This window comes from Rhinolophus ferrumequinum, chromosome 22, assembly GCF_004115265.2.
Source record: "Rhinolophus ferrumequinum isolate MPI-CBG mRhiFer1 chromosome 22, mRhiFer1_v1.p, whole genome shotgun sequence".
Classification (NCBI taxonomy): Eukaryota; Metazoa; Chordata; class Mammalia; order Chiroptera; family Rhinolophidae; genus Rhinolophus; species Rhinolophus ferrumequinum.
This window is the reverse complement of record NC_046305.1, coordinates 47084982-47110186: the sequence shown is the minus strand read 5'-3', so window position 1 is coordinate 47110186 and position 25205 is coordinate 47084982. Positions and strand designations below refer to the sequence as shown.

The 25205-nt window shown below is 46.2% G+C and overlaps 2 protein-coding genes across 2 annotated transcripts in view; both read right to left on the bottom strand.

The window, feature by feature from the left end:
- Positions 1–3233, bottom strand: part of CD101 (CD101 molecule) — a 33356-nt gene extending 30123 nt beyond the window's left edge. The window contains exon 1 of the mRNA XM_033094075.1: positions 3111–3233. Within this exon, the coding sequence (XP_032949966.1) occupies positions 3111–3153 (43 nt within the window). The 5' untranslated portion in view covers positions 3154–3233. The remainder of the gene's footprint in view (positions 1–3110) is intronic.
- Positions 3234–10536: 7303 nt separating this feature from the next.
- Positions 10537–25205, bottom strand: part of PTGFRN (prostaglandin F2 receptor inhibitor) — a 70533-nt gene continuing 55864 nt past the window's right edge. The window contains exons 7-9 of the mRNA XM_033093026.1: positions 18892–18999; positions 15534–15839; positions 10537–14048 (exon numbers count right to left, since the gene is read on the bottom strand). Coding sequence (XP_032948917.1) covers positions 13882–14048; positions 15534–15839; positions 18892–18999 — 581 coding nt within the window. The 3' untranslated portion in view covers positions 10537–13881. The remainder of the gene's footprint in view (positions 14049–15533; positions 15840–18891; positions 19000–25205) is intronic.

The following is a 25205-nucleotide window of genomic DNA, read 5'->3' as shown; positions in this document are numbered from 1 at the left end:
AACGTTCCAATGAGAAAGGGCTTGTCAGCACTGAGAAATGCTGCTGAGACATTGAAGATTCTAAAGGCAGGGGGAAGTCCTTTCAGTTTGATGACAGGGAAGTCAGCGGACATCCTTGTAAAAGAGATTCCCATCAAGCAGAAGCAGCAGATTTCAAGGGTCAGAAGCCACTGCAGGAAGTGTGTGTGAACCACTTCAAGAAGTTTCACGTAGAAGGGGAAGAGAAGAATAAGAGGGCAGCTAGAAAGACTTGCTGGGTAGAGAGAAGCAGTGAGGGTGTGGGGGCGGGGGGTGGGGTGGCGGCATAGGTGCCAGGCTCGTTTACGGGCAGAGCAGCAGCCGAGGGCAGAGATAGATGAAGCCAGAGAGAGGAGGATGAACGTAGTAAGATCTTCGTAGAACCATGAGGTCAAGGACGTGATTGGGATGGCCCTGCTTCCTCAGAAAAGCGGAAGAAATAGTGCAGAAGTTTTGAAGGTATTTTTTGAGGTGGAAAGGAATGACTGACAGGTCAATTCACATGGCTCTCCATTGGGGTCATACGCGGAAGCATCTTATTATAAGTATATTGTCCGTGGGATGTGTTGTACGTATCTCTCCTCCTCCCAGAGAGTGAAGTACCTTGGAAGACTATCCCGTTGCTTTCTCCTCTAACGCACAGAGGGTCATATACCCTTGCACCACAGCTCAAGGTCTTATTGGCGGACAGGCTCACAGATCAGCACTAATACTACACTGGAGTCACCCGTTGGAAACACGAAGAATTCCCTAATGCATTGACTTATTTTCAGAACTATCCCTGGGATTGCCAAATGTGCCATTTCAATATTATCTGAATGGAAGCTATTGGGCGTCACCATATAAAAAGATCCCTATAAAAAGAGCAACGTCGAATGATTCCATCTTATACAAAACCTATCTGGAGAACATCTCATACAAGTAACTTTTTCTCTTTACACATGCAAAGAGCCTTTATGTTTGGAGACTGAGACAGCTTCCATCCATAATTGAGCCTAATTTTTTTTTTTCATGAACGCAGGCTCAGTTAGACAAACAAAGCCCCTCCCCAGGACACTCCCATGGAATGGCCTTTATTTGTAGGACAGCTCGTGAGTGTAAGCAGTGACAGATCAGGCAGGAAAAACTAAGGGCTAAATCCAAGAGCTCATTTACCCGTGACAATAACCTCATCTAGCACCAAATTCTACCAGGATGACTCAGTCTTTACAATTATTAAAAAAAAAAAAAATTAGGACAAAGTATATATTTGCTAAACAATGCAATGGATCAATTGATAGCTAATTTGTTTCTTTTGTTTCCCCCTCAAAATTTATGATGACAACTAGCAAAGCGTTTTCAAGTTCCTTCTTGATTTATGGGTTCTTCACATAAAATCTGGTTCTACACAAAATTAGTGCTGAGGATGAGTCAGAACTTAGAAGAAGAAAATATATAACCCAGTTTGGGTCATTGTTTAAATGGGTTAAGGAAAAGCTTCTAGCTTCCCCTTTTTGAGCCTGGTTACTACTTTTCTTCCCCCAGGCCTTCCAGCCTGCTTAACAAGAGAGAGAGAGAGCGAGAGACAGAGACAGAGAGAGAGAGAGAGAATATGAGAATTTGCAATTGTCTGACTTCCCAATATAAATCCATTTTCCCCCTATACACAAGGAAACACACACTCCAAATACACTAAGCAGTTTGAGAATCCCACTTAAGAATCCCACTCAGGACAAAGAGGAACACACAAGCCAGCAGTCCCCAAAAGATGCCATTCGCCCACCTGGCCATCAGCACCTGCCAGGCCAGTCCAGCGGGCCCTGACCACCCAGGAGCTGGTCCTACTATTTCCCTGTAGGCCACCGCAGGCCCCAGATCTGATCCTTACTTCGCACTATCCAATGTCCCTTGAGACATGAGTCCAGTTCAACTCAACCCAGTGTTTATTAAATAAGCATCGCTTTGGCTGAACGCTCCATTCTTTTCATGCTTTACCCAGAGCCCTGGTCACACGAACTAAGTTCTAGTTCCTCTACCACCCCAGCCATTCAAATCCCTGTGCTAACTCAGTCCAGTATCTCTAAAGAAGTTTTTAACCTGGGTCTCCATATGGGATGGAAGGGTCAGTAAACGTGGGTGGGTGGGGGGAACCCTACGGCATTATTTGCGCTAATCTCAATGGAAACTTCCTTCAGTCACGAATGCAGACAACAAACTGTAGACACTCTTCTTCACATAACACTAGAGTTGTTGCAGATCTCTTGAAACGTTGTTCGTACGCATCACTCTTTGAAGTTTGGTGGGTAACAGACCACCTCTGAATCTTGTTATACAATGTGTAAAGAAGCAAATAAATGACTATGTCACAATTTAAACATGTGCTGATAACTGCATTTCAATATGACGGATTTCCCCCATAATCCTACACATTTTGTTTTCTGCATTTAAGAAATGAGTCTGAGGTGTGGTCCAGAGGCTTCACTGGATGCTAAAGGAACCCACAGTCCACAAAAGTACCTGCCACCCGCTCTATCTGCTCTATTTCATTCCGTGCCCAGTTCATCTGTTCTCCCATTCACCTCTAAATTTCCCTTTCCTCTACTTGGTTCTAGCACGTATAAATGCCCGTGGGCCAGCTAACTCCCTCCAATGCCCTTCAACAGAGCCACATGAAACTCCCTGCCCCTTCCTCAGTCCCTGAGTAATCAATCCCTACTTCAGCTCACAGGGGAGGTCTAGAACCTTCTTTTAGCTTAGCCTAAAAATGATGAGGTATTCTGATGACCTCTCTTTCCATCCAACCACATCCCCAAGGCACCCTTCTTTAGTCAAGCTCTCACATCAGGCAAACCTTAAGGTCACCTCTCAGCCTGGAGAGCTAAGCTTCTCACTACCTCCAGGGACAGGCCACCCCCGGAAGACATGGTGAAGGCAGGGCCAGCAAAGCTGGCAGGTCTGGCAACACAGACCAAAGTCAAAACTAATCGCCAATCCCAGCGATGTGTGGCACTGTTTTTCCTATAGAGACCAAATGGTCCCGTTCCATCATCCAATAGCCTCGTTAGTTACAGGGTCCCTGTGACAAAAGAAACACGAGGAATTCCGACACTTACTCAGAAAGAGAAAGAAAGATGCCACATGTGGGATGCGTGCCATTTGGACCAGTAGAGACCGTTCCTGGTGCTGTCACTGAAGGTGCTCAGACGCCGAGTGACAAATGCCGTGCTCTCACTACAAGGGTAAAGAGGAAGTGGTGTGGTTTTCAGCCCACGGACAAATAGAGATGGCTTGCAACAAGCAAAACTGGTTGCATTATGGTTCTTTGCTAATCAAACTTGGAAATGAAAAGTTTCATTTTCTTCATGGTTACATATATGCTTATACAGATAAAAATAAGAAAATATAGGCCTCATCTTGGCTAAATACACATCATCAGTAGATAATCACGATAGAATTTAAGTAAACTAACTAAATAAAAATATTAGCTCTTACTTCTCCTCCCATCTTGGGAGAGGAGACCTGAGAAATTAGAGGACCCCCGGAAAACATAAACCTGGGGAGACATGAGGTGACGGTGAGGATGGTAGACTCTAAAGTCAGGCTGCCTGGGTTTGCACACACATTCTACTTTGAATAGCTATATGCTCTTAGAAAAGTTAATTAACCTTTTCTAACCCTCATCTATAAAATGGAGATACTAATAGTATGTACCCCCTAAGGTTGCTGTGAGAATTGAGTACATTAAGTTACTTAAAACACTTGGAACAATATCTGGTACATGGTAAGTGCTCAATGAAGACCAGCGACCGCCATGCGACATGTAAGTGAAGCTTCATCTGTCCAGTGTGGGCCTGGGCACCAAAGACGGCCGGGGAGTGCCTCAGTGGGCACTGAACTCCGGCACACTCAATCCACTCTAGTCCTAGAAGACAAGACCAGACCAGGGATGAACTCACTGAGGACACGAGTTTCCGAGGTCAAGCCTACATTTAGAGAGGCCACAGGTACAGGCGGATCTCTGGCTCTATCCATCCATCCACCAGTTTTTTAGTACTTCTATGTTCTGGTGGCTTTCGTAGGTCGTGCACATACAAAGGTGTCAATGACTCAGCCTTTGGCTCAAGAAACTTCCATTTATAACCAGATAATCACCACGCAATGCGGAAAGCACAACAATCAATGTGGCTCTCAAAGCGCATGGGGGAAACGGGTGGGTGGGAGGGAGGGAGGGTCAGAATGGGCTGGGCTCGGCCAAATGAGACACCTAGGGAGGAAAGGGGCCAGGTACAAACGGGGAGAAACGGTTTTAGCATGAGCACCAGCTGTGCCCCCCCCGCCCCCGTTGGAGTCAAGTTTGAAGCTGGTGTGAAGGGCAAAGATCTAGAGAGGCGAATTGGGTAGATCTTGGTGGGCCACACATGGCACGCGCAAGAGCTTATCTTTTACTCCACTGAACAAGGGAGCTAGTGAGAGGGTTTGTTTGTTTGCTTGCTTGTTTGTTTGTTTTTAGCAGGACAATGGTATGGTCAGATTTTCCTTTAAAATGGAATTCCGTATTTGAAATTTGCCAACTGGATGAGAGATGAAAGGAGGCAAGGCCAGTTGCAAGCTTCTCCCAGTTTTCTGTACGAGCAAGAACGAGGGCCTGAATGAGGGCATTTAACAGAGAGCCAGAGGACAGGTAGATGACGAAGTACCCACGTGCTTCACGGAGCACCAGATGTGCTACACGACCAGCTTCCTGTCACGTGCTGGAAATGCACGTGGAAATAAAGCGGAGCCTCTGCTCTTCGGAACTTCTGTTTGTGATGGGAAAGCACGGTGGGGGGGCGCAGGGGAGAAACAAGACCACGACCCCCTAGCACACAAGGTAAATTAGGTGACGTCCCTTAGGAGAAACACAAGTGAAGAGGTGTGGACATCTGAAGGAGGGAAAGAGCATGTCTAACTCGAGGACAATGGGAAATCAGGAAAATCTCCACAGAACAGGTGGCATTTTAAGTTAGGATTTATTCTCCCAGTGGGGATTATGACAGAGCAGGGTAACATTCTAGAAACTCAGGCCTGGAGATCTAGAGGCCTCTAACTTCCTTTTTTATTTTTATTTTTCCCCTCCTGTCTTTTTATTATTATATAATTGACATATAAGATTGTATTCGTTTTAGGTGATCACATAATGATGTCCCATTGGTTTTATTCATTAGCAATGCTACCTAACAATCAGCTCCACCCATGTCAGTCAACCTACAGATATCAACGTGTTTAGTAAAAGTTCCCATACTTCCCTTTTCAACGTACACTGCAAGGCTTACAAAAGAAGGGGACAAGGGTCCCCGCCCTCCAGGAACTTGGGATTCTAGTCTGCATTCGAGAACTAGTAGCCATCTAAGGCAGTATGTGTTGGATATCCAATTTGTGGTTCAGGCAAGAAATACGCTGAGTCAATAGGCTGGGCAGCCATAGGTCATTCAGAAAAGGCTGGTTTTAATTAGGTCCTTGGAGATCTGGTATGATTCAATTAGAGCAGAAATGGAAGGACATTCCAGGAGGGAGAATTGAAATTACAAAGATACAGAGATGTGCAGGTTGTATTTAGGGAACAATGAAAGGGCAGTGTAACCAGAATGGAGATTTTCAAACTACCTCTCCAGGCTGTAAACTTTAATATCAGTGTGACTAAAAGTCTAAGATTGGTTCACCATTTCAGTTGAAGTCTTGGATCACCCCCAGGCACCAAAATTTTAGGCAAATGCACTGTATCGGTTAGTTATTGGTGTGTAGCAAATAACCCCAAAACTTTGGCGGCATACAGCAGCAACCATTTGTTTTTGTTCACAAGCCTGTGGGTCAGCTCGCGGGAGCTGGTTGATCTAGGAAGACCTTGGCTTGGATCCTTCTCACATCCCTCTAGTAGAGTGGCCTGGGCATGTTTTAAAAGGTGATGTCCGGGGTCCAACAGAATTAGGGGAAACACATCCGTACTTTGTAAAGCTTCTACTTGCATCGTGACTGCTAACATCTCACAGATCAAAGCAAGTCACATGGCCAAGTCCAAATGCAAGAGACGGGTTAACAGGCTCCATCTCTTTAGTGCAGAGAACTGCAAAGTGACAGGGCAAAGGGAGAGGTAAAGAACTGGGGCCGTTGATACAGTCAATCTGCTAAGTGCATTGAAAAGAGAATTATTTGAGAAATCAGCATCGACCACAGAGACAATCATTGCCAATAACACAGAGTACCCTGTATTCCTGAAATACACACAAGCAAATAAGTGCTATGCAATTTCTCATGCCTGGCTGTTGCCAAAAAATTTTTTTTTTCTCTTTCCATTTTAGTGGCTCCATTTCTGCCAGAATTTAACATTCACAGGGTGATGTCACTTCTTTTCCAGGGGGAGAAAGAAGCTTTCTGTTGTCAAGGGAAAAAAAAGAAGAAGAAAGGAAAAATAGAGCCTGCAAGAGACAGTTATTCTATTACCTTGAGAAACACTGCACTGCAATTGTATCATTTGAAAGGAATGTAAAAATGTAGTTCTTGATTCAGATGGAGGGAGAGGACCACTTCTGGACAAAGCAAGACAGGAATGTACTAAAGAAAAAAATCCTGTCCCAGGTCCTGGAAGATTCATGAAAAGAGGGTTTCTTTGGTATGCTTTTTTTTTTCAGGCTTGACATGCCCAAATATTAATTCCTCAGAATCACGGAAATTGTAGCTATTGTGGCCTCCTATTCTAAGCAGACCCAAGAAATAGTTAAACAGGGACCTTTTACACGTCAGGCTCTGTGTGAGGCATTTTCACAAACGCAGTTTTATAGAATAAATCATATCACCACGTGATAGTACTATTTCCATTTTACAGAAGAGAAAACTGAGGCACAGAGGAATCAACTAACAAGATTGTATGGCTAGGAAAAGGCTGCATTATAAGGCTGCCTTCTCACTTTTGGTTCAGTGCTCTTTCCATTGTACCTCTAGCTTGCCGTTCGCAATTTTCAGAAGGTAGAATGTGTGGGGGAGAGTGAGTGACTGGAGGACAGAAAAGGAAATCCCCAAGGGATCAGCAGGAAGCTGATCATGATTGCCCTCCTTTCCCTACTTGAGCTCTTATAAAATTCAGGTCTGATTGATGGTTACCCCACAGGTATGGGATTTACCACGTGTATGGGCGGAGCCTCATGTCTACATGTATGGGACACCAAGCAGTGACACCACAGGAAGGCGTCAAATGATCTGTCAACTCCCTGCATTTTTTACAAATGGAAGGCAAGACCCTCGACCAGTAAAAAGATTACAACACACCGTATTGCTTTATTAGGTGATCGGCAGTCAAACCTGCAATATCTCTGAGGTAGGCCTGTAATGAATTCATTCTACCCTGTTGCTGTCACATTTTGAGGGCTTCGATTTTTCACTTGGACTGAACAATCTGATCCGTCTTCCAGCCTTGCCTATGCCCCCATCTCCCCTGCTGCCAGAGTAATCTAAAATGCAAACGCTGCCCCGTACTTTCCTGATTAGTTTTGCAGTGGCTCCCCAAATATGTCTAGAGAATCAAGTCCAAACTCCTTGACTTGCCTTTTACGAGCTGGCCCTTGGCAATTCTGCCAGGACTTCACCCTTCAACTCTCACCCTTCAGACACAGAACCACTGTATTTCTCTGAATGTGTCTTTTAACCTCGTTTCCCTCTTTCACTTTTGCAAATGCTATCTCCCCTTTGTTTAGAACCTTTCCCGACCAGTAAATGACCATTCACTTAAAACATTTTGAATGTATCTGGTAGGTGAAAGCTTTCTTGACATCTTTGAGTTCACCACTCCCTCCTGTGCTATGGCAGTGAACTTCTATATACTTTTACTTATGACATGTAATAAAATGAGTCCTTTACACATGCCTCCCTCTCCTAAAGACCACGAATTTCGTAAGGGCAGGGCCCAGTTCTTACTCATCTCTTATTCAAGAAATACTTACTGAATGCCTAAAATACTCAGGCCCTGAGGCTGGGATAGTGGTTTAGAACATTTACAGACTTGGGAATCAGATTTGGGTTCAAATCTTGAGCAAAGTACTTAATTTAAGTCTCAATTTTCTCATCTATAAGAATGGGGACAATAACAGCAGAAACTCCACTGTCCGACACAATTAAGAATTATTAACTGATCAAGTAACAGAAAATGTTAGCTAAGGTTGGGAATCATAAAAAGTATGTCTTAAAATTTTTATTTTCACCTCAACCACATACATATATTCATTCATTCACCAATCTCTTGGCAGAGGCCCAGGTTTTTCCTTTGAGTACGGGTCTCTCGTCTGGCGTCTTCTCTCTCTTTTCTGCATAAACCAAACCTATAATTTCTTGTCTACAAATTTCAGGTTTGATGCCTTTAAAATGGAGTACGAATTTAAAAACCATTTGTGACGCCAATGGAGTACGGCATCCTTCCACATTTCTGTGATTTGTTCTCCTTTAGTCTTTTATAGTTGCTTTGCCTGGACCTAAATTCACAGCATTTTTAAGAAAGCAATTTGCTTCTATTGAGTCTTTCTAGAGAATTCATGTTACTCTTTTTGATCAACACTTCCTTCTTTGGCACTCACATTTCATTGGTCTGCACACTATTCAATGAATTTATATAATCATAGTGACCAGTACTCTTAGCACCAATCGGCTGGAAAATAAACAGAAGAGAGGACTCAGGGGAGTGTCACCTCTCTGGATGGAGCTGAGCCACCCCGGCCTACCTGAGCAGTACACAAGCCCCCAGCAGAAAGTGTATTCATCAAGTCACTTTATTGTTTTCTGATACTTGGACATCTAGGGCCTTGCTCATCCTAGAGACTGCCCAGGGCTAGCCAGTTCCTAGAGAAAGGAAATGATTCACCTGTGAGCACGCCTTTCATGTGCAAACCAACCAATCCAGAGCCCTGACTCCCTCCCCCTCCTTCACTGGGTGTGCATGCTCGGGACCCCTGTCCCCTACCTGTAATCACCCCAGGGGCTGGTACCAGACAACCCCTACGCCTCAGAGCCAGCTGAAATGATGCAAACTAGCCAATCCTGAGTCTGCTTACCCAGTTCCTTCCTGTGAAGACCACAATAAGCGCTGTCACTGCCCGAGCTTCTCCCTTGCTCCCTTGGCCTGACGGCCCCTGGTGCTTCCCCGTGTGGCAGTGCCGTGGCGTGCCCCCTTGTCTTGGGACCTGGGAGTACGACAATCTTTTCAGTGCCACTCATCTCCTGACCTGTTGGCCCTGCCACACCTAAATAATAATAAAACCTGTGCTTTCCAACAGTGTGGCACACACATTGGTCCGTGGATGACAGGAGAGGAAATGGAGTGGCTGTTATTTGGAACATCCGGTTCCGTGGAGAGCAGGTAACAGAGCTTCTGCTACAGGCGCCGTGAGGTGACTTGAGGCACTTACCCCAGTGCATGACACGTCGTTAAGAATCCATGGTAGCTTCTGTCACAGTTAAGCAACGGGGCCACAGTGGTGAATGGCCCGTCCTCAGGTCACATTCAGACCAGAGCACCTGTCAGGCAAGCCTCACCTAGCAGAGAGGGACAGAAAAGGCTCCCGGGACCTGGAGCGAAAGTATGAGTTAGACAGGTGGAAGAGGACACAAACAGCATGTGCCAAGCTTAAGGGCAAGTGGCAGGTTCCCTGAGCTTAGCACAAGGCCTAGGCACACACAGTGGGTGTGCAAGCAGGTTTTTGTTGTGTTTTAATTTAAACTGAGGCAGGAACAGGGTCAGTAGTAGGTAGGGGACTGCTAACGACCGGCTCTGACTGTGCCAGCATGCTGGCATGAGCAGAATCCTCCCGCTTCACTGACAACGTGCTGGGAAGGGTCCTTTTCCATAGTAGAACGCTAACTGGCTTATCAACTGCCAGTACCTTCACCCTGGCTGGGATGGTGCCAATCCCTGGGCAGGTTAGTCATCGGGACACAGGCCCAGCCCCTGAAGACCTACCGCACAATGTGAGGGGGTCCCCGCCTCGGACACAAACGGGCCTACAAGACAGAACATGGTGGGAGGCCAGCCAAGGCCGAGTGGCTGCTCCAGGGGCCAGCGGGGAGTCGGGGCTCCCCGCACTCCCTTCTGTCCAGGTCCCTGAGCCCAGGGGCCTGACCCAGCACCTTCTGAACCGGTTTGGCTCCAGACTGGGTTATGAGTCAGAAAAACCACTCTGTTCCAGTCACAATATGGTCACACAACTTTGGTGTTTGTTTCCTCATCCGCAGAGAGGAACAACATCTAACTTCTCTTTCCTGACAGGAGACCTCAAGGTCATGAGAATTCATGTAACACCAAGAGAACTTCCATGCGGTCTGACCCTCACCTTTGCCCTTGGTGGGAATCTCAATATTGATCCCGTTAAATCCATTTCTCCTTTTATCTTTAGAGAACACCTACGATGCTTTCATAGGATTCAATGAGATCAGAAGGTGCTAAAGCCACAACGAGAATTCAGCCACAATCCCTCATGCAGCGGAGATAAAAGGATAACAGGGGCCCATACCAAGTTCCTCACACAACTTCAATTTAAATTAAACTTCCTTTAATGAAATAAAAAACAAATGGTGCATTGCATAATATTTGTGGTCACAGTATAAAACAATACAATTAGTTCATATAACATTGGATATGGACAAAAATACACGAGACCCTTTCTTTGTCTACATAAAATTCGGCAGATCCTTATGTGCCACGCTAAAAAAAGAAAGAAAATCAACTTTTTTTCTCCTAGTGATCTGCACACAAAAGTTATCACTGAGAATTTGGTCAAACAGTGGAGGAGAACGTACCCAAACCCCAGTTCCCTTCTTCCTCTGTTGTCATCGGTGAAGCTAAAAAAAAGTTTTCTGAAAGTAGCAAGTTGTGTAGTATTGCTTATTATTATTCCTGCCAAAAAGGCTCAGTCTTTGGCTCACAGATGTCAGTGACAAAATCATGGCTGCAGGCAGCCTGCAAAGCAAGAAGCAAGAGCCACCAGGGAAAACAGATAAGGGTCTGGGTAGAAGGGGCTTCCTTCACCAGGACCTTAGGGGAAGCCATGTGGACAAGAGGGGAGAAAAAGACACAAATAAATAAATTTCTAAATTAAGATTGAAATCCAGTTGGTGAGTCAGAGTTCCACTGTCCCATGAAAAATCTGAAGAGCTGTTAAAAAGTCAGAGTTTGCATTTTTCCTTTCTTTTTTTTTTTTAAGTGTAAAGTGTATGTAAACATTATAAAGTAAACAATTTAAAAGTGATTTTGAGGCTCCTATCTGAACACAGCGTAGGCTCTTTTTGGGGAGACTTTTAGGATTAGGGAAAAACCCAAACATTTTATAAAGTTTCTTTTTGTTAAGAAGTGCAATTGCATCAGTGAAGCGTGGCTCCGTCCTGCTTCCGTCCACCCTGGTACTTCTGGCAGGAAGCTCTTCCAGAAGAGCACTTTGTGAGGGCCCCATTAGGTACAAGGGAGTGCATCTCACACTTCTAAAAGGACACACATTCCAGGCGAGCTAACGTCCCTGGAAGGAACGGGGTCCTTGGCACAACACCCTGGAAATTCTCCCCCTTTGGACCAGCCCCCAGGCGACTTGCGGTTTGGCCCGCCCAGTGGCCAGGGCGTGGGGTTGGGGTCAATGCCTCAGCAACCCCAGCCTTGAACTGCAACAGCAATTTGAAAGGAAAAGGTGCGCACACGTCACCTTTTACTACTACAGAGTGTCTGGTGTGACCCATTCATGGTTTCACAGACACCTGGGACCACCTGGTCACGCCCCAAACTAAGGACCTTTTCCTCCTACCAAGAAGGGCCCGCTTTACAACAATCCTGAATCTTCTTTTCATAAGTGTGATAACTGCCAGGGCTCGAGGGCACCGGCTACTACTAACACAGCACCTGTGGACATGCGTTCTCTCCAACTCTGGTTTGTACAATCAATCACCTGTGACCACCGCCTCTGAAACAGCACCGTTAGGAAACGAGACGTAGAAAATACCCAACTGCAGCGCTCTCGAGGCCTCCTCCTCCTCTAGTCACTTGCGCTCTGCTGGGGCACACCTGCCGCCCGTCTTCCCACCACAGACGCCAGCCCTGGGATGCGTCTGTGCTGCTATCATGAGTGCAGATGCTAGCGTCTGTCACATGACAGGTCCCCTCAGTGGGCAAGACAAAAAAAGAAAACACTGAATGGAAATCTGCCTCCTGGGGGTGACTCGGTGACAAGTGCAGAACGAATCGTGGGCAGCAGAAGTGGACAGGAAGATGGTGAGCCGGGAGGGGCACGGCTCATCCGGCCCATAGTTATAAACAGCCGCACATGAATGGCCATCATTTTGTATTTATTACTTTATTGCTCAAAACAAACGCATCTTTTTTTTTCCCCCTTCGGAAGACAGAGCAGTGTCAGATCCGTCAGGACAGCAACAGAGAGGGATGCCACGTGGGGTATGAGTCACCAGCAAGCCTCAGAACACCCCACCGGGGTGCTTCCAGAAGGCCAGCGCTGTGCCAGGGGCGAGACATTTCAGGATCTCTGTGGGTCCCTTGTCCCACTCCTGGTACAAGCACTCGGGCAAAACGGACTGCTCTCAGATCTACTCTGCAGGCTGTTCACATGGTAATAAATGGTTGGGTTTCCTTCTGCTCCTAATAGGAAAGCAAACGTACCACAAGGTATACCCTTTCTCACCAACCCCCTGCAGGGGAGCTTACAAAGACCGGAGGGACTGAAAAGGTCAGAGAAAATGCATGGCTCTTCTAGGCAATTTCTGATTCCATGAAGTCAGACAGTCTTGCAAGCAGCAATTCCCCTTCACGTTAAGGAGATCAAGCAGCCTGTGAAGGACGTGGGGTATCTGTGGGTTCCCCTGGCAGTCCCTTGGTGGCCAAGAACTTTGCCACCTGCGAAGGGCGGTAGGGGGCAACGGAGGTGGCTTCTTCCACCTGACACGCCCCCGGCACCACTGAGCATCCCGGCACGAGCTGCAGAGACCTACTCCCACAATCCGTCTTCTGCTTTCCACGGGGCCCCTCGAGGCACAATTGCCTCCGCACTGGTGGAGTGTCTGCTCCTTCCCTTGTCCCCAGCCTCCTCTTCCATGCAGACCGTCTCTGGACTGCCCTGGACAGAGGTGGCTGTGTCTTTTTCTTCATAATTCATTCTTAAGGCTAAGGTGGCAAGATAAGGTGCTCGGTGGAGAGCCAAATTCTAAATTCCAGGGGCCGCCATTTCAGCACTCTCACATAAAGCAACGAAATGGAAAGGGGGCAGAGAAGCAAAAACTGAAAATACGCATTTGGGCTCAATACGAAGTTACATACCGCAAGTTTAGATTTCAACTGTAGTCTAAACCCCTGAAAATAGGGGGTGGGGCAGGGTAGTAAGAGCCACAAGTTAGCCTTCGCCACAGGGCTGTGTGGTCGTCGCTGGGCCGGAGGACACGGTGGCACCGACCAACCCAGACGCCGGCCCTCGAGCAGGCAGTTACCGTCTCGCCCAAGACAAAGAACTCCGAATGCCATCACCCCCCGTTCCTCACCGCAACCCCTCGAAACAAAAGCTATAAACACACACGAGTCAGACATCTATAAACCAGTAGGAGAAAAAAATTAGGCAGAGGTTAACCATTAAAAAAGCCGCCGTGGGAAAACACACACACTCGATGGTTCTCAGAAAAGTGCCGTGGGAAGAAAAGCCGTGTGCTGGTAAACATGTCTGCGCTCAGAACTTGACATGCAGAAGAGAGCGCCAAGTCCCACCTGAGATTAGAGAGGACTGGGGTTTTAGTGGAACACACTTCACGTTAATATATCACTGTCCTCTTCTCGCCCAAAACGCTCCTGGATCGTCCCCCCCGTCACTGCCCGTCCCGGGCCCCGGCCTAGTCCATCTCCATGGACATGAGCCGGCGGCGCTCACGCCTCGTCTCCTGGACCTCCTTCTTACAACACCAGTGGGAGCTGCAGTAGCCGATGAGGCAGGAGAGCAGCCCGATGACGGTGGACAGGCCGACGCCAATCAGCAGCGGGTACTTGAAGGCGTTGAGCACTGGTAGGGGGAGAGGGCAGAGCGAAGAGAAAGCCGGTGAGTGATGCCAGGGAGGCGGCCCCAGGGAAGCCCACCGCCCCCGCTCCCCCCCGGGGTGAGCCCCCTCCCCAAAACTCAGATCTCATTCATCCTGCACCCCGCAACGCGCTTGAGACAGGAGCAGCTCAGCCTTCTCTGTTCAAAAAAAATGAGCAAACGTCTCCTCACCCAGTTCTTGGGGGAAGAGGGAGGATGCAGAAAAAAGATTTTATCCGCCGTCTTTGAATGTCAATTTGCTTTTTAGGGTTTTGGCAGGAGACTGGCTTTTAAAAGTCAGTATAAGGGCACCGCACACTCTGCAGCAGATGCCTCCTTAAAAAAAAAACTGTACGCAAATCAATTCTATGCATCAAGTAACTGAAGTGTACTCGGGGAGCTATTTTAAGTAACACTATAGTAAATTATCTAGCAAAGGGAATAATCACTCCCTCACTTGTTTGGTAAATCTGGGTCTTCAAATGGAGTCACTTCAAACAAGGGACTTCGAAGATGCAAATACGGTGCAAGTGACTGAGTGTGAGGGATGCACTGTTTCGATCCCACACCCCAAATCCCATGTCACCCCCCCCCAGAAGGACCATCACTCCTTGGGAGGTGCCTGACATTTAATATGGCTGAATTTTCACACCCGCCCTATGAAAGGCTACCATCCCATTTTACAAGAGAAGAAAGAAAGGATCAGAAAGGCGAAGTCATCGGTGGAAGAGCTGGGGTTTCAGTTCCAGGCTCACCCCCAAACTGACATATCATCGGGGAAACAAACACTCAAAGGCTCCTACTAACCCCTGGAGGCACCCAGACCTCTCTCCATGGAGTGTTTTCACGTAATGTTTACTCTGAAGCTTTGTGCAGAGAAGATGTTTCTCGTTACCCAAGGCACAAATACCCGCACTTGGGACGCTCAGGTAACAGGGGGTGGGAAGAGGGCCCTCTGACACCAAGGCCGGCAGCTCCCCTTCCCATCTAGGGGTTCCGTGAAGAACCCCCTCCACACTAGTGACAGCGGAGGGACTCCCATTCCAAGAAGCCAAACCAACATTTAGGCCAGAGTGGCAGGAAGCCATGCACGGCCTTGCCTGGAGACCTGAACCTGCTTTCTCAAGTGTTCTCTGCCTCTGCCTGGCAGAATCCGTGCCAACCCCAGGACACATTGCAGCGGGTTTGTATAGAATGTATAGAAAGCATCAAAAATCTTTCCAGCATGTCTTAGAAATCCGTTCTCAGTGGTGCCTCCAGTCCATGCCACCGCAGCTGGGAAAACAGCACGGGCTGCTTCTGCTCAGATATCCGATACAGGCTCCAGCCAGGTCGAGAGAGAAAGCAGGCTGTGCAGGTTGTGTGGCACGTTCCTCAAACGGGGGAAACCTGGACCCTGTCAGCCGCAGCACAGCAGAGAGAGAAGACATTGCCCACACCCCGACAGATTTATTTGTGTGTCATTCTTACCATCCATCTTCACAGTTATAAAGATGGGCTTGGAGTAGATCTCTGCCTCCTTCTGCCAGGAACCTGTTGGTGACTTCACCCAGGGAGTTACGGAACAGTAGTAGTTGCCAAAGTCCTGGTCCTCAGAGCCGTGCACTTGCAGCAAGAATTCCAGCACGCTCACACGCTCCAGGCTGAGGTCGCTCTTCCAATCCCTCTGGGCCGTGGTCACGATCCCCTTCCGATCCAGGGAAGACAGGAGGACGGGCGCCTTGTCCAGGCCAAAGGAGTGCACGGCAAACCAGGACACATCAAAAGCCATGTCATCTATGGATCACCAAGCCAAAAAACGCTGGGGTCAGTGCCATGGGCAGAAATACCACGGACGGCTCACATGCATGTCACCCACTATGGGCCAGCACCACGCCACCTACCCGGGCGGGACCAAACACTAGGAGATAGCAGAGCGGGAGGCTTAACCCACGGAGTCCAGCTCCAGAGTCCACCCTCTTAACCACGCCACTGCCCCCACTCAGCCTAACGAGCACCGGAAGAAGTGTCGGACCCTGAACTATCTCCTAGGGAGGACACAAGAGGCAAAGCTGGACTGTGGCTTTGCCACAGTCACACGCGCTGCCTCCCAAAGAAAGCAGGGTCCGTGGACATGACATGAAAGTCGTTGATGGTACAAAAGGTACATCAAGTGACTCGTACAAAATGTAGAGTTGTAAACAGTTTAGATTTTATGGTTTGCTGAGGTTCCCTTCCCACCCCACAGAAGCGCTTAAGTTCAGAAGAACAGGAAAAAAAATGTCAAGCTGAGAAAACGGAACACAGTTTAACAGTCCTAGTGAGTAATGCTGCTGAAGCGTAAAGTGCTCTGCAAAATTAAGGTTCTAACGGCCTCAAATAAATTAATCTGGGCATAAGAGAGAGAAGACTGGCCCAAGTGGTAATTCTCATAGAATGTGAAAACAGAGTGTACATCACGAGCCCCTGATCACTTCTTTGAAGAGTGACCAACTGATATTAGCTGTGCCAGGTCTGAGTCACCCAGCAGGCCAGACAGGATGCACGGCCACGAACAGTTTTATCTTCCATTCGCTCGACAAGGCTTTGGACATAAATGTTAAATGACACAATTTTTGTTAAACCAAATAATGCTTACTCATTTAGTAAAACTACACTGCTAATAACCTCACAAAGCACATCATAAGGCAAATAAATCATAGTCAGCTGCTTGCAAGAATTTCTACAGAATTATCCAAATGACGATTCCTTTTCCCCTCGCTCTAAAAATATCAAGGGCTACGGCAAACCTCAGCTCTACCTACAGGGTGACAGCTCTCTGATGCTCAAAATACCTTCCTTTTTGTCGCATCGACCCACTCTGGTACCTGAGTATAAAATTGGATTGTTCCCAGTGTATAGGTCATGTCTTTCCAGGAAGGCCAATTCCCAGGGGGCAGAGGGAGTGCTGTCAACGTCGCCACACCCTCATAGTGCCCAAGTAGAACAGGCACCCAAATATCACTGTCATGTACAAAAACTCTAGCTCGGTGCTGCTGTCACTGAGGTCACAGCAGGTGCTGGGGGTGGTTACTGAAGGCAAAAAGTCACACCGTGTCCTTGTAACTTGTACCCAGGCTCTAACCCCAGTCCTTTCAGTGTGGTGGCTAGGCTGTAGGGCCAGGCTACCCGGGCTAGACTTCCAACACCAGCACTTGCTAGCCATGTGACCTGGGTGAGTCACTTAAATTCACTGTGACTTAGTTTCCTCATCTGTAAGATGAAAATAACGACACCACCAACGGTAAGTTAGCTATCTTTCTCGAATGCTTAGAACAGCACCTGAAACGTAGTAAGTGCTCAATAAAAGCTGGTTGCCATGGACAACGTCCTCCTCTCCACAGCTCAACATACAACTTCCTACTAATAGGTGCTGCTAAAAGGAGGGGCATTACCGCCGGTGGCAGGGGCTCTCGGTGCCTTGTCATGACCCGCTGGTGCACTGAGTCCCCAACCGTTCTCACACCTGGGTGTCCTCCAGGGGACTGGCCTTTGCTGACAGAAGCCACCTCCTGGCAGTGAAGAAACACCCTTGCTCCCCAGTCATTTAGCCTGTGGACAATGACTGGGGGGACACAAAAGCCCAGTCCCTTACCTCAAGGAAGCCACATTCCGTGGTACGACCCACGCTCCAGAGCTCCCCGTGGGGAGTTAAACTTGTTCTGAATTCACATCTTTGCCTGGCTTCTTTCCCTGCTCTATCTCGATTCCCCTGTGCCCTCACTGTTTTCCCCTGGGAGCATATCTTCAATTAATCACTCACATGCCTGTCTCAGGCTTTGCTTCTGGAGAACCTGACCTAAGACGGCGCCTGGAAATAGCCACCATCTGCCCCCACCCCTCCGCCCACCTAGGCCTTTGGCCCACTTACACAACATGTCCCTTCCAGAAGAGAATTCCCGCACAGCCCATAGGATGCGTGAGGAAAAACTAAACTACGACTTGTGTTTAATTATTCGGAATTGTCCACCCACACAGCGCAAGAGTGCAAAGTTCTGGACAACTGTGATCTGTAAGATTAACAGCCACCGATAGCTTTGGCAATTACTCTGGAGGAAAAGGTTTTTACATTAAGGGTACCATTGGTGACCCACGATTTATTGAGAAAGAGCATTTTAATGATTTATTTTGTGTATCGATCACCAATGAGCTTGAAGGGTAAAAACGGTATTACGTTATTCCAACTTGTACAAAGATTTCCCTCCCCTTTCTCTGGCAGTCTCCTACTTTTACCTTCATTTTCACTTCCGAATCCTACTCTGTGTTCTCAGTCCCCTGCACCTCAGGCGTAGCAGTGACGGGCCACACAGCGACGTTTTGGTCAACGACAGACCACATTCACGATAAGATTATAATGGAACTGAAAACTCCTACCACCTAGTGACGGACGGCGTAGCGCACTTCATTCCTCACGTGTGTGTGGTGATGCTGGTGTAAACGAGCCAACTGTGCTGCCAAGCGTGTAAAAGTGCAGCACAGACAATCCCAGTAGTAGGCTGTACCATCGAGGTTTGTGTAAATGCCCTCTGCCTGCGGGTTTCAAACCAGCTTCAGTCAGCCCTGGAAGGAGCCCACTGATCGTCTTGACAACACAGATTAAAGGTCTGGATGCGTTTCCAAATCATCTGACAGATGCATCCATTCAACAGTATTTATTAAACACCTACTGAGAACAAAGTCCTGGGCTGAACAGTTTGGGGATAAACAGACAATCCAATCCCTGACCTCCACTTCGGTGTAATAGACGGGACGATGTAAGAGACATTTGCAAAAAGCCATATAGGGAAGGAGAAAGGGTAGAGAGAGATACCTGGGTCCAGTGCAGCTCCTTCGACAGTGACGATACAAAACAATTTGATCAGATCTCCCCGGATGACTGATGGCGTATCCGAATACACGGAGGCATTAAATATAGGACCTGCAAGAAAGTGATGCCGCCTTATTGGTCTCTTTCCCACTTTTGTTTAAATTCCATTCTTGGTGCTCGAAGGGCCATCTAAATGGGGCTCCCCTTTCCTTGGAACTGGGCTAGAAACTCACAAAATAGGTGTGCCAATGTAAGTTGCTTTTCTTCTATTGAGAGAGAAACGCGAGCCTAGGCACATCCAAATAAGCTTCATCTGAAGATTATAACCAAAACAGAACTCTGCCAAAGAATTATTTTGCTTATGGCTTTTCTTTTTACCTTTTCTCTGATGACAACCACAGTCTCATTTGCAGGCCACCCCGACCTCCCACCCAGGTACAGCCTGGATTGTTTCTGGTTCTACGTGGTTTATTTCCAGGCCAGGTGGCTTGGGGATCAGAGGGATCAGGGCTGAATCAGGGACGCTCCGGGTCTTGGTGGAGTAGCAGCCGCATTGTGCTGGGTGCTGGGGAAAGCACCTGCTGTTAAGAGGCAGGCACCCAGGAAGGAAACAGACATGCCAACAGTGACAACATTTCCATCAACTGTCATGGGACCACTGCAGGCACGGCTTTGATCTGCCGGGGACATTGAGGTGGCATGGATACTCCTTTAAAAAAACTACCCAGACAGGATTTGTCCGGCACATCTTTCCTTCTTCCAAAGGCCAGAGATGTTTCTCCCCAAAACATGCTAACTCCCTCACAGGACCATCTCTCACTGCCAGGCAGAAGTGCCCCCTCTAAGTTTCTGAGTTGTAAGGTAAAGAGCCTACATATGAGCAATAAAATATGAAGTGCAAAGATTGAACACACAAAGCGAATTACCTGGGGCGCCTTCCATCTTCTTGGGCAGAGAGAAGGGCCGGATAGTGCATTTGTTTTCTAACCCCTTCAGAGCTCATTTTTAGGTGACAGCACAACATACCTTTAAGCCAATCGGATCCAAAAGAGCCCAACATGTACCTTATCTCCATTCCTACTATCTAGGAACAGGCAAACCTAAAGAAGTTTCCAGGATACGAACGCTAGGGGATTTTCCTTGGGTTTCCTGGGAAGCAAAGATAGATCGCCCTGAACATTGATTCTGAAACTCATTAGAAGCTAAGAATACAAGTGTTATCACTTCTTTTTAATCAGATTACCAGAAAGAAAGAAAAAGTACTTTTTTAAAAATAAAAAGCATCCAAAAGAAATGACCATGAGAAAGAGCGTAAAAGATCGTGGAACCCAATGAGACAGAGCATCAAAAAGGCTGCTTTTCCACTTCAGCATCAGTAGTAAGATGAATTCATCAGATCGCTTTCCTAATACCAAGTACGTGAGTAACCTGTGTTCTGCTGGAAGGTGAAGGGTAGTTGGAGCATATGGAACCTAGGGAGGTTAGGCCGCCCTGGGCGGGTTCTGCAGAGAGTTCAGATTAGCCAGAGAGTAGCAGGCGGGGACTTAATTCTAGGGAATCGAGAACGTAACAGAATGGCAGCCAGAAATGGGGAAAGAGATGAAAGCAAACAGGACAAGGCAACATTACCTACTGCTGGACGTCATGCCCTCCAATTCACTCGGCTCTCCGCCATGGTTCCCGCAGTTTCTTACCACCCTGGATTTGCTCTGCTTATAGCAGGGAGGTGGCAAAGGACTGATCCAGGTGCTCTGAGCTGGCTTGGTGGCAATGACTGGGGGGACGGCTTCATGCCATATATGCCCATCTGTGGGTACAGGTTGGTAGCACCCATGGGGAGCAATGGGACCACACATTGTTTTCTCTGACTAGAAATTTCATGGCTATAAAATAGAGCTACATTAAGGGGTTTTCTAAAAGTGTCCGGGGGCCGGCCCGGTGGCTCAGGTGGTTGGACCGCCGTGCTCCTAACGCGGAGGTTGCCTGTTCGATTCCTATATGTGGGGCCAGTGACCTGTGCCCTCTACAGTTAAGTTTGTGAACAATGGCTTTCCCTGGAGCTGGGCTGCCAGGAGCAGCCGGAGGTCATCACGAGTTGCCGTGGGCTGCCGACTGCTGCCGTGAGCAGCTGGTGGCCAGTGTAAGTGGCCAGAGAGCTGCCGTGAGCTGACCCTCCACCGACTGCCTCAGCCGGGGAGAGCACAAGGCTCATAACACCAGCATGGGCCAGGGAACTGCGTCCTACAAACTAGACTGAGAAACAATGGCTTGAACCGGAGTGGGGTGGGGGACAGGGCGGAAGAAGGGGGGGCAAAAAAAATATGTCCGGGCCCCTTCTGAGAGAATATAAAATGGTAAAACATAAAGAGATCCTCATAATGGATTTAGGTTTTGATTTACTTAATTTGAACCAGCAAATAGAGACTTAACGTAATTTGGACAAATTTTACCTCCTTTCCTTTATATTTTCAAAGAAAACCCCAGATGCCTTCTAGGTCACAAGGTACAGTTCTCATTTCCCTAGTGGCCGTGGCTGCGGGAACAACAGAGCATTTGTGCTACGGCTCACCATGCGGACGTGGACCAGGGGAAAGGCCTCTATTATGAACTCTTCACAGCGTGGATTTCCTTCTCATGAAATCAACAACTCACTCACTGTTAACGTGGGTCCTTATCCCGCGCTTAGAAATATTTTTATTACGGTCCATTTTTGTGGTAATGCTGTTTTTGTGAGGGGATCTGTCTGGTTAACTGCAGAGGTGACAGACTGCGGCACAGAGAATGTAAATGAACAACCAGAGTCACTAGATGTCCCCCGATTCCTAGTCTGCAGAGAGTACATGACCACTTAGCTTTGATCTACATACACCGACACAAGCCAGGTTCCAACTCCAGCCCCTAAACAAAGGCTGTTAATAGCAGTATTTTTGTGAAAGGGAAAATTACAGACCACCTGCATGTCCATCAATAGGGTGACGGTTAACCAAATTCTAGTAGGTATAGTCATTAAAGTTGGTATTTACCCAGAATATGCTAAAACCTGGAAAAGGCTTATCTTATAATGTTAAAAGGGAAAGTGGGGGGAGCAGGTCATAAAACTGCATGTACAGCCCGACCTCAAAATCTCGAAGACAACATACAAGAGAAAAATCCTAGGAAGACAAACGCCACAAGTGAACAGATTAGAGGTGATTCTCTTGTCCTTCTTTCTACCTTACTGTATTTTTTAAAAATTTCTCTAGTAAAGAGAAAGAGAAAACCTTTCTTATTCTTCTTTTAAAAGACCAAAACCTTTAACATCATCACATGTAGACTCTATTTCTTCCCCTTGATGGTGAAAGTCATGACTCAGTAGAGAGCCCCTTGGGAAATGGTCCATACCAAGAAGCAAGTGTCCTGGACCCAGGGAAGAGAAAGGTGGGCGCCAGGAAGGGCCTCTTTGCTAGACGTGCCTGACAGTGCGCTGTGAAGCGATGGTTCTCCGATATCAAGTCAATATTTGCTGGGAGCTGTTCAGGGCCATGGCATTTGCTGGGTGCTGGATTTGATGGCAGCTTCTCTGAAACTGAACTGGCCGTGACAACTCCAGGGATTAAATAACATAAAAGCCTTAGACCGTCCAGTCAACCTGGAAGCTATGGTAGTTTTTTTTCTGTTATGCTGAGACTTAAAGAATTGAGAAATAAATTCAATCTCCGTGCCTCACCCAGACACACAAAAGATTTTATGTCTCCCCTCTTCCTCGTAACAGTTTTAAAGAAACAACAAACAGGAAATGTAAAACAACATGGAATAAACTCCAGATAGTAAAACAGATATTTAAAGGGAAAAAAACCACATAACTATTCAGATCTTAACAGACACAGAAAAAGCATTTCAAAACACCCAACACCTCTTCATGATAAAACCACTCAACAAACTAGGAATGAAAGGACACTTCCTCAACTCAATAAGTGGCCTCTATGAAAAACCTATGGCTACTATGATACTTAATGGTGAAAGACCAAACACTTCCCCACTGCGGTCAGGAACAAGACAATGATGTCCACTTGTGCTACTACTATTCAACATTGTCCCGGGGGTTCTAGCCAGGACAATTAGACAAGAAAAAGAAATAGAAGGTATTCAGTTTGAAAAGGAAGAAATAAAACTATCTTTGCTTGCAGGTGGCGTAATCTTATATTTTAAAAAATTCTAAGGAATCAACCAGAGAATTACTAGAACGAATAAATTCAGATAGATTGCATGATACAAAATCAATATACAAAAATCAGTTGTTTCTACACACTTGCAACGAACAAACTGAAAAGGAAATGAAGAAAGCAACTGCATTTACAACAGCATCAAAAAGAATAAAACATTTAGGATTAATTTAATGAAGTTAGAAAAATGTACACTGAAAACTACAAAGTACCACTGACAAAAATTAAAGACCCAAATAAATGAAAAGACATCCCATGTTCATAGATTTGAAGACAATACTACTAAATCGTAACGCTCTTCAAATTGATCTACAGATTCAACACAACCCCTATCAAAGTCCTAGCTGTCTTTTTGGCAAAATTGATGGGCTGATCCTAAAATTCATATGGAAATGCAAGGGACCCAGAATAGCTAAAACAATCTTGAAAAAGAACAAAGTTGGAAGGCTCACACTTCTTCGTTTCAAAAATTACTACAAAGCTACAGTAGTCAAACAATGTGGTACTGGTATAGGAACAGACCTATAAATCACTGAGACAGAACCGGGAGTCCAGAAACAAACCCTTACGTTTATGGTTAAATAACTTTTGACAAGTGTGCCAAGACAAGTCAATGAGAGAAAGAACAGACTTTTTACCAAATGGTGCTAGGACATGCAAAAGAATACAACCGAATCCCTTCCTCATACCACTCAAAAATTAACTCAAAATGGACCATAGCCCAAAATGTAAGAGCTAAAACTATAAAACTCTTGGAAGAAAAGATGGGCATGTATCTTCAGAACCCTGGGGTAAACAATGGTTTCTTAGATATGACACCAAAGACATAAGCAACCAAAAGAAAGAATAAATTGAGCTTCATCAAAGTTAAAAACCTGGATGCTTCAAAGGACACCATTAAGAAAGTGAAAAGACTTCCCACCGAGTGGGAGAAGATATTTTCAAATTATGTATCTGTTAAGAAACTTTGCATCCGGACTCTATGAAAATCTCTACTAGTCAACGGTAAAAAAATAACTCAATTTAAAAATGGGCAAATGACTTAAATATTTCTCCAGAGAAGATGTATATACAACCAACAACTACATGAAAAGACGCTCAACATCACTAGTCATTAGGGAAATGCAAAAAAAAAAACACAATGAAACGCCACTTCACACCCACTAGGTTGGCTGCAATAAAAAAGACGGAGAATAACAGGGTTAGTGGAGAAATTAGACTTCTCATACACTGCCGGTGGGAACGTAAAATGGTGCAGCTGGAAAAGAGTGTGGCAGCTCCTCAAAGAATTAAAGTTCCCATGTGGCCCAGCAGCAATCCTCGGTGGGAAATGAAAACTTACGTCTACACAAAACTTGTACACACCTTCTGTCAAAATTATTCTACAACAGCCAAGAGGTAGAAACAACCTAAATGTCCATCAAGGGATGAATGGATACATAAAAGGCAGTGTATCCATACAATGGAATATTATTCAGTCATAAAAAGAAACGAAGCACTGACACATGCTATAACATGGATGGACCTTGAAAACACTACGGGACATACGTGAGAGAAGCCAGTCACAACATTCCACGTACGATATGATCCAATTCATGGACAGAAAGTCGATTAGTGGTTGCCAGGGGCTGAGGGTGAGGACATGGGAGTAACTACTCATAGGTACATAGTTTATTTTCAGAGTGATTAGTAAGTTCTGGAATTATAGAGTGGGGATGGTTATCCAACTCTATAAATATACTACTAACAACCACTGCATATTATTACACTTCACGCGGGTGAATTTTATAGTATGTTAACTACATCTCAACAAAGCTGTTATTAAAAAACAAACAAGCAGATACACAATAAAAGAGCACGGTGCTGCTTTTGCTGCTCTTTCCAAATCTAAAGATTTAAGTCAGTATTTACTCTTTATTAATCTAAAGGCTAAGAGATTAAAAGATGCCTGAAGAGTATTTCACTAAATACTATTAAAGACTATAATTATACAGAATAATATTAAATAAAAAACAAACTTTATTAAGGTCTAATTTACCTTAATATAACTGGAAATCATTTAATTCAACAAACACCTTGCATTTGTTATACTAATTCAAGTATACCTGAATTTTT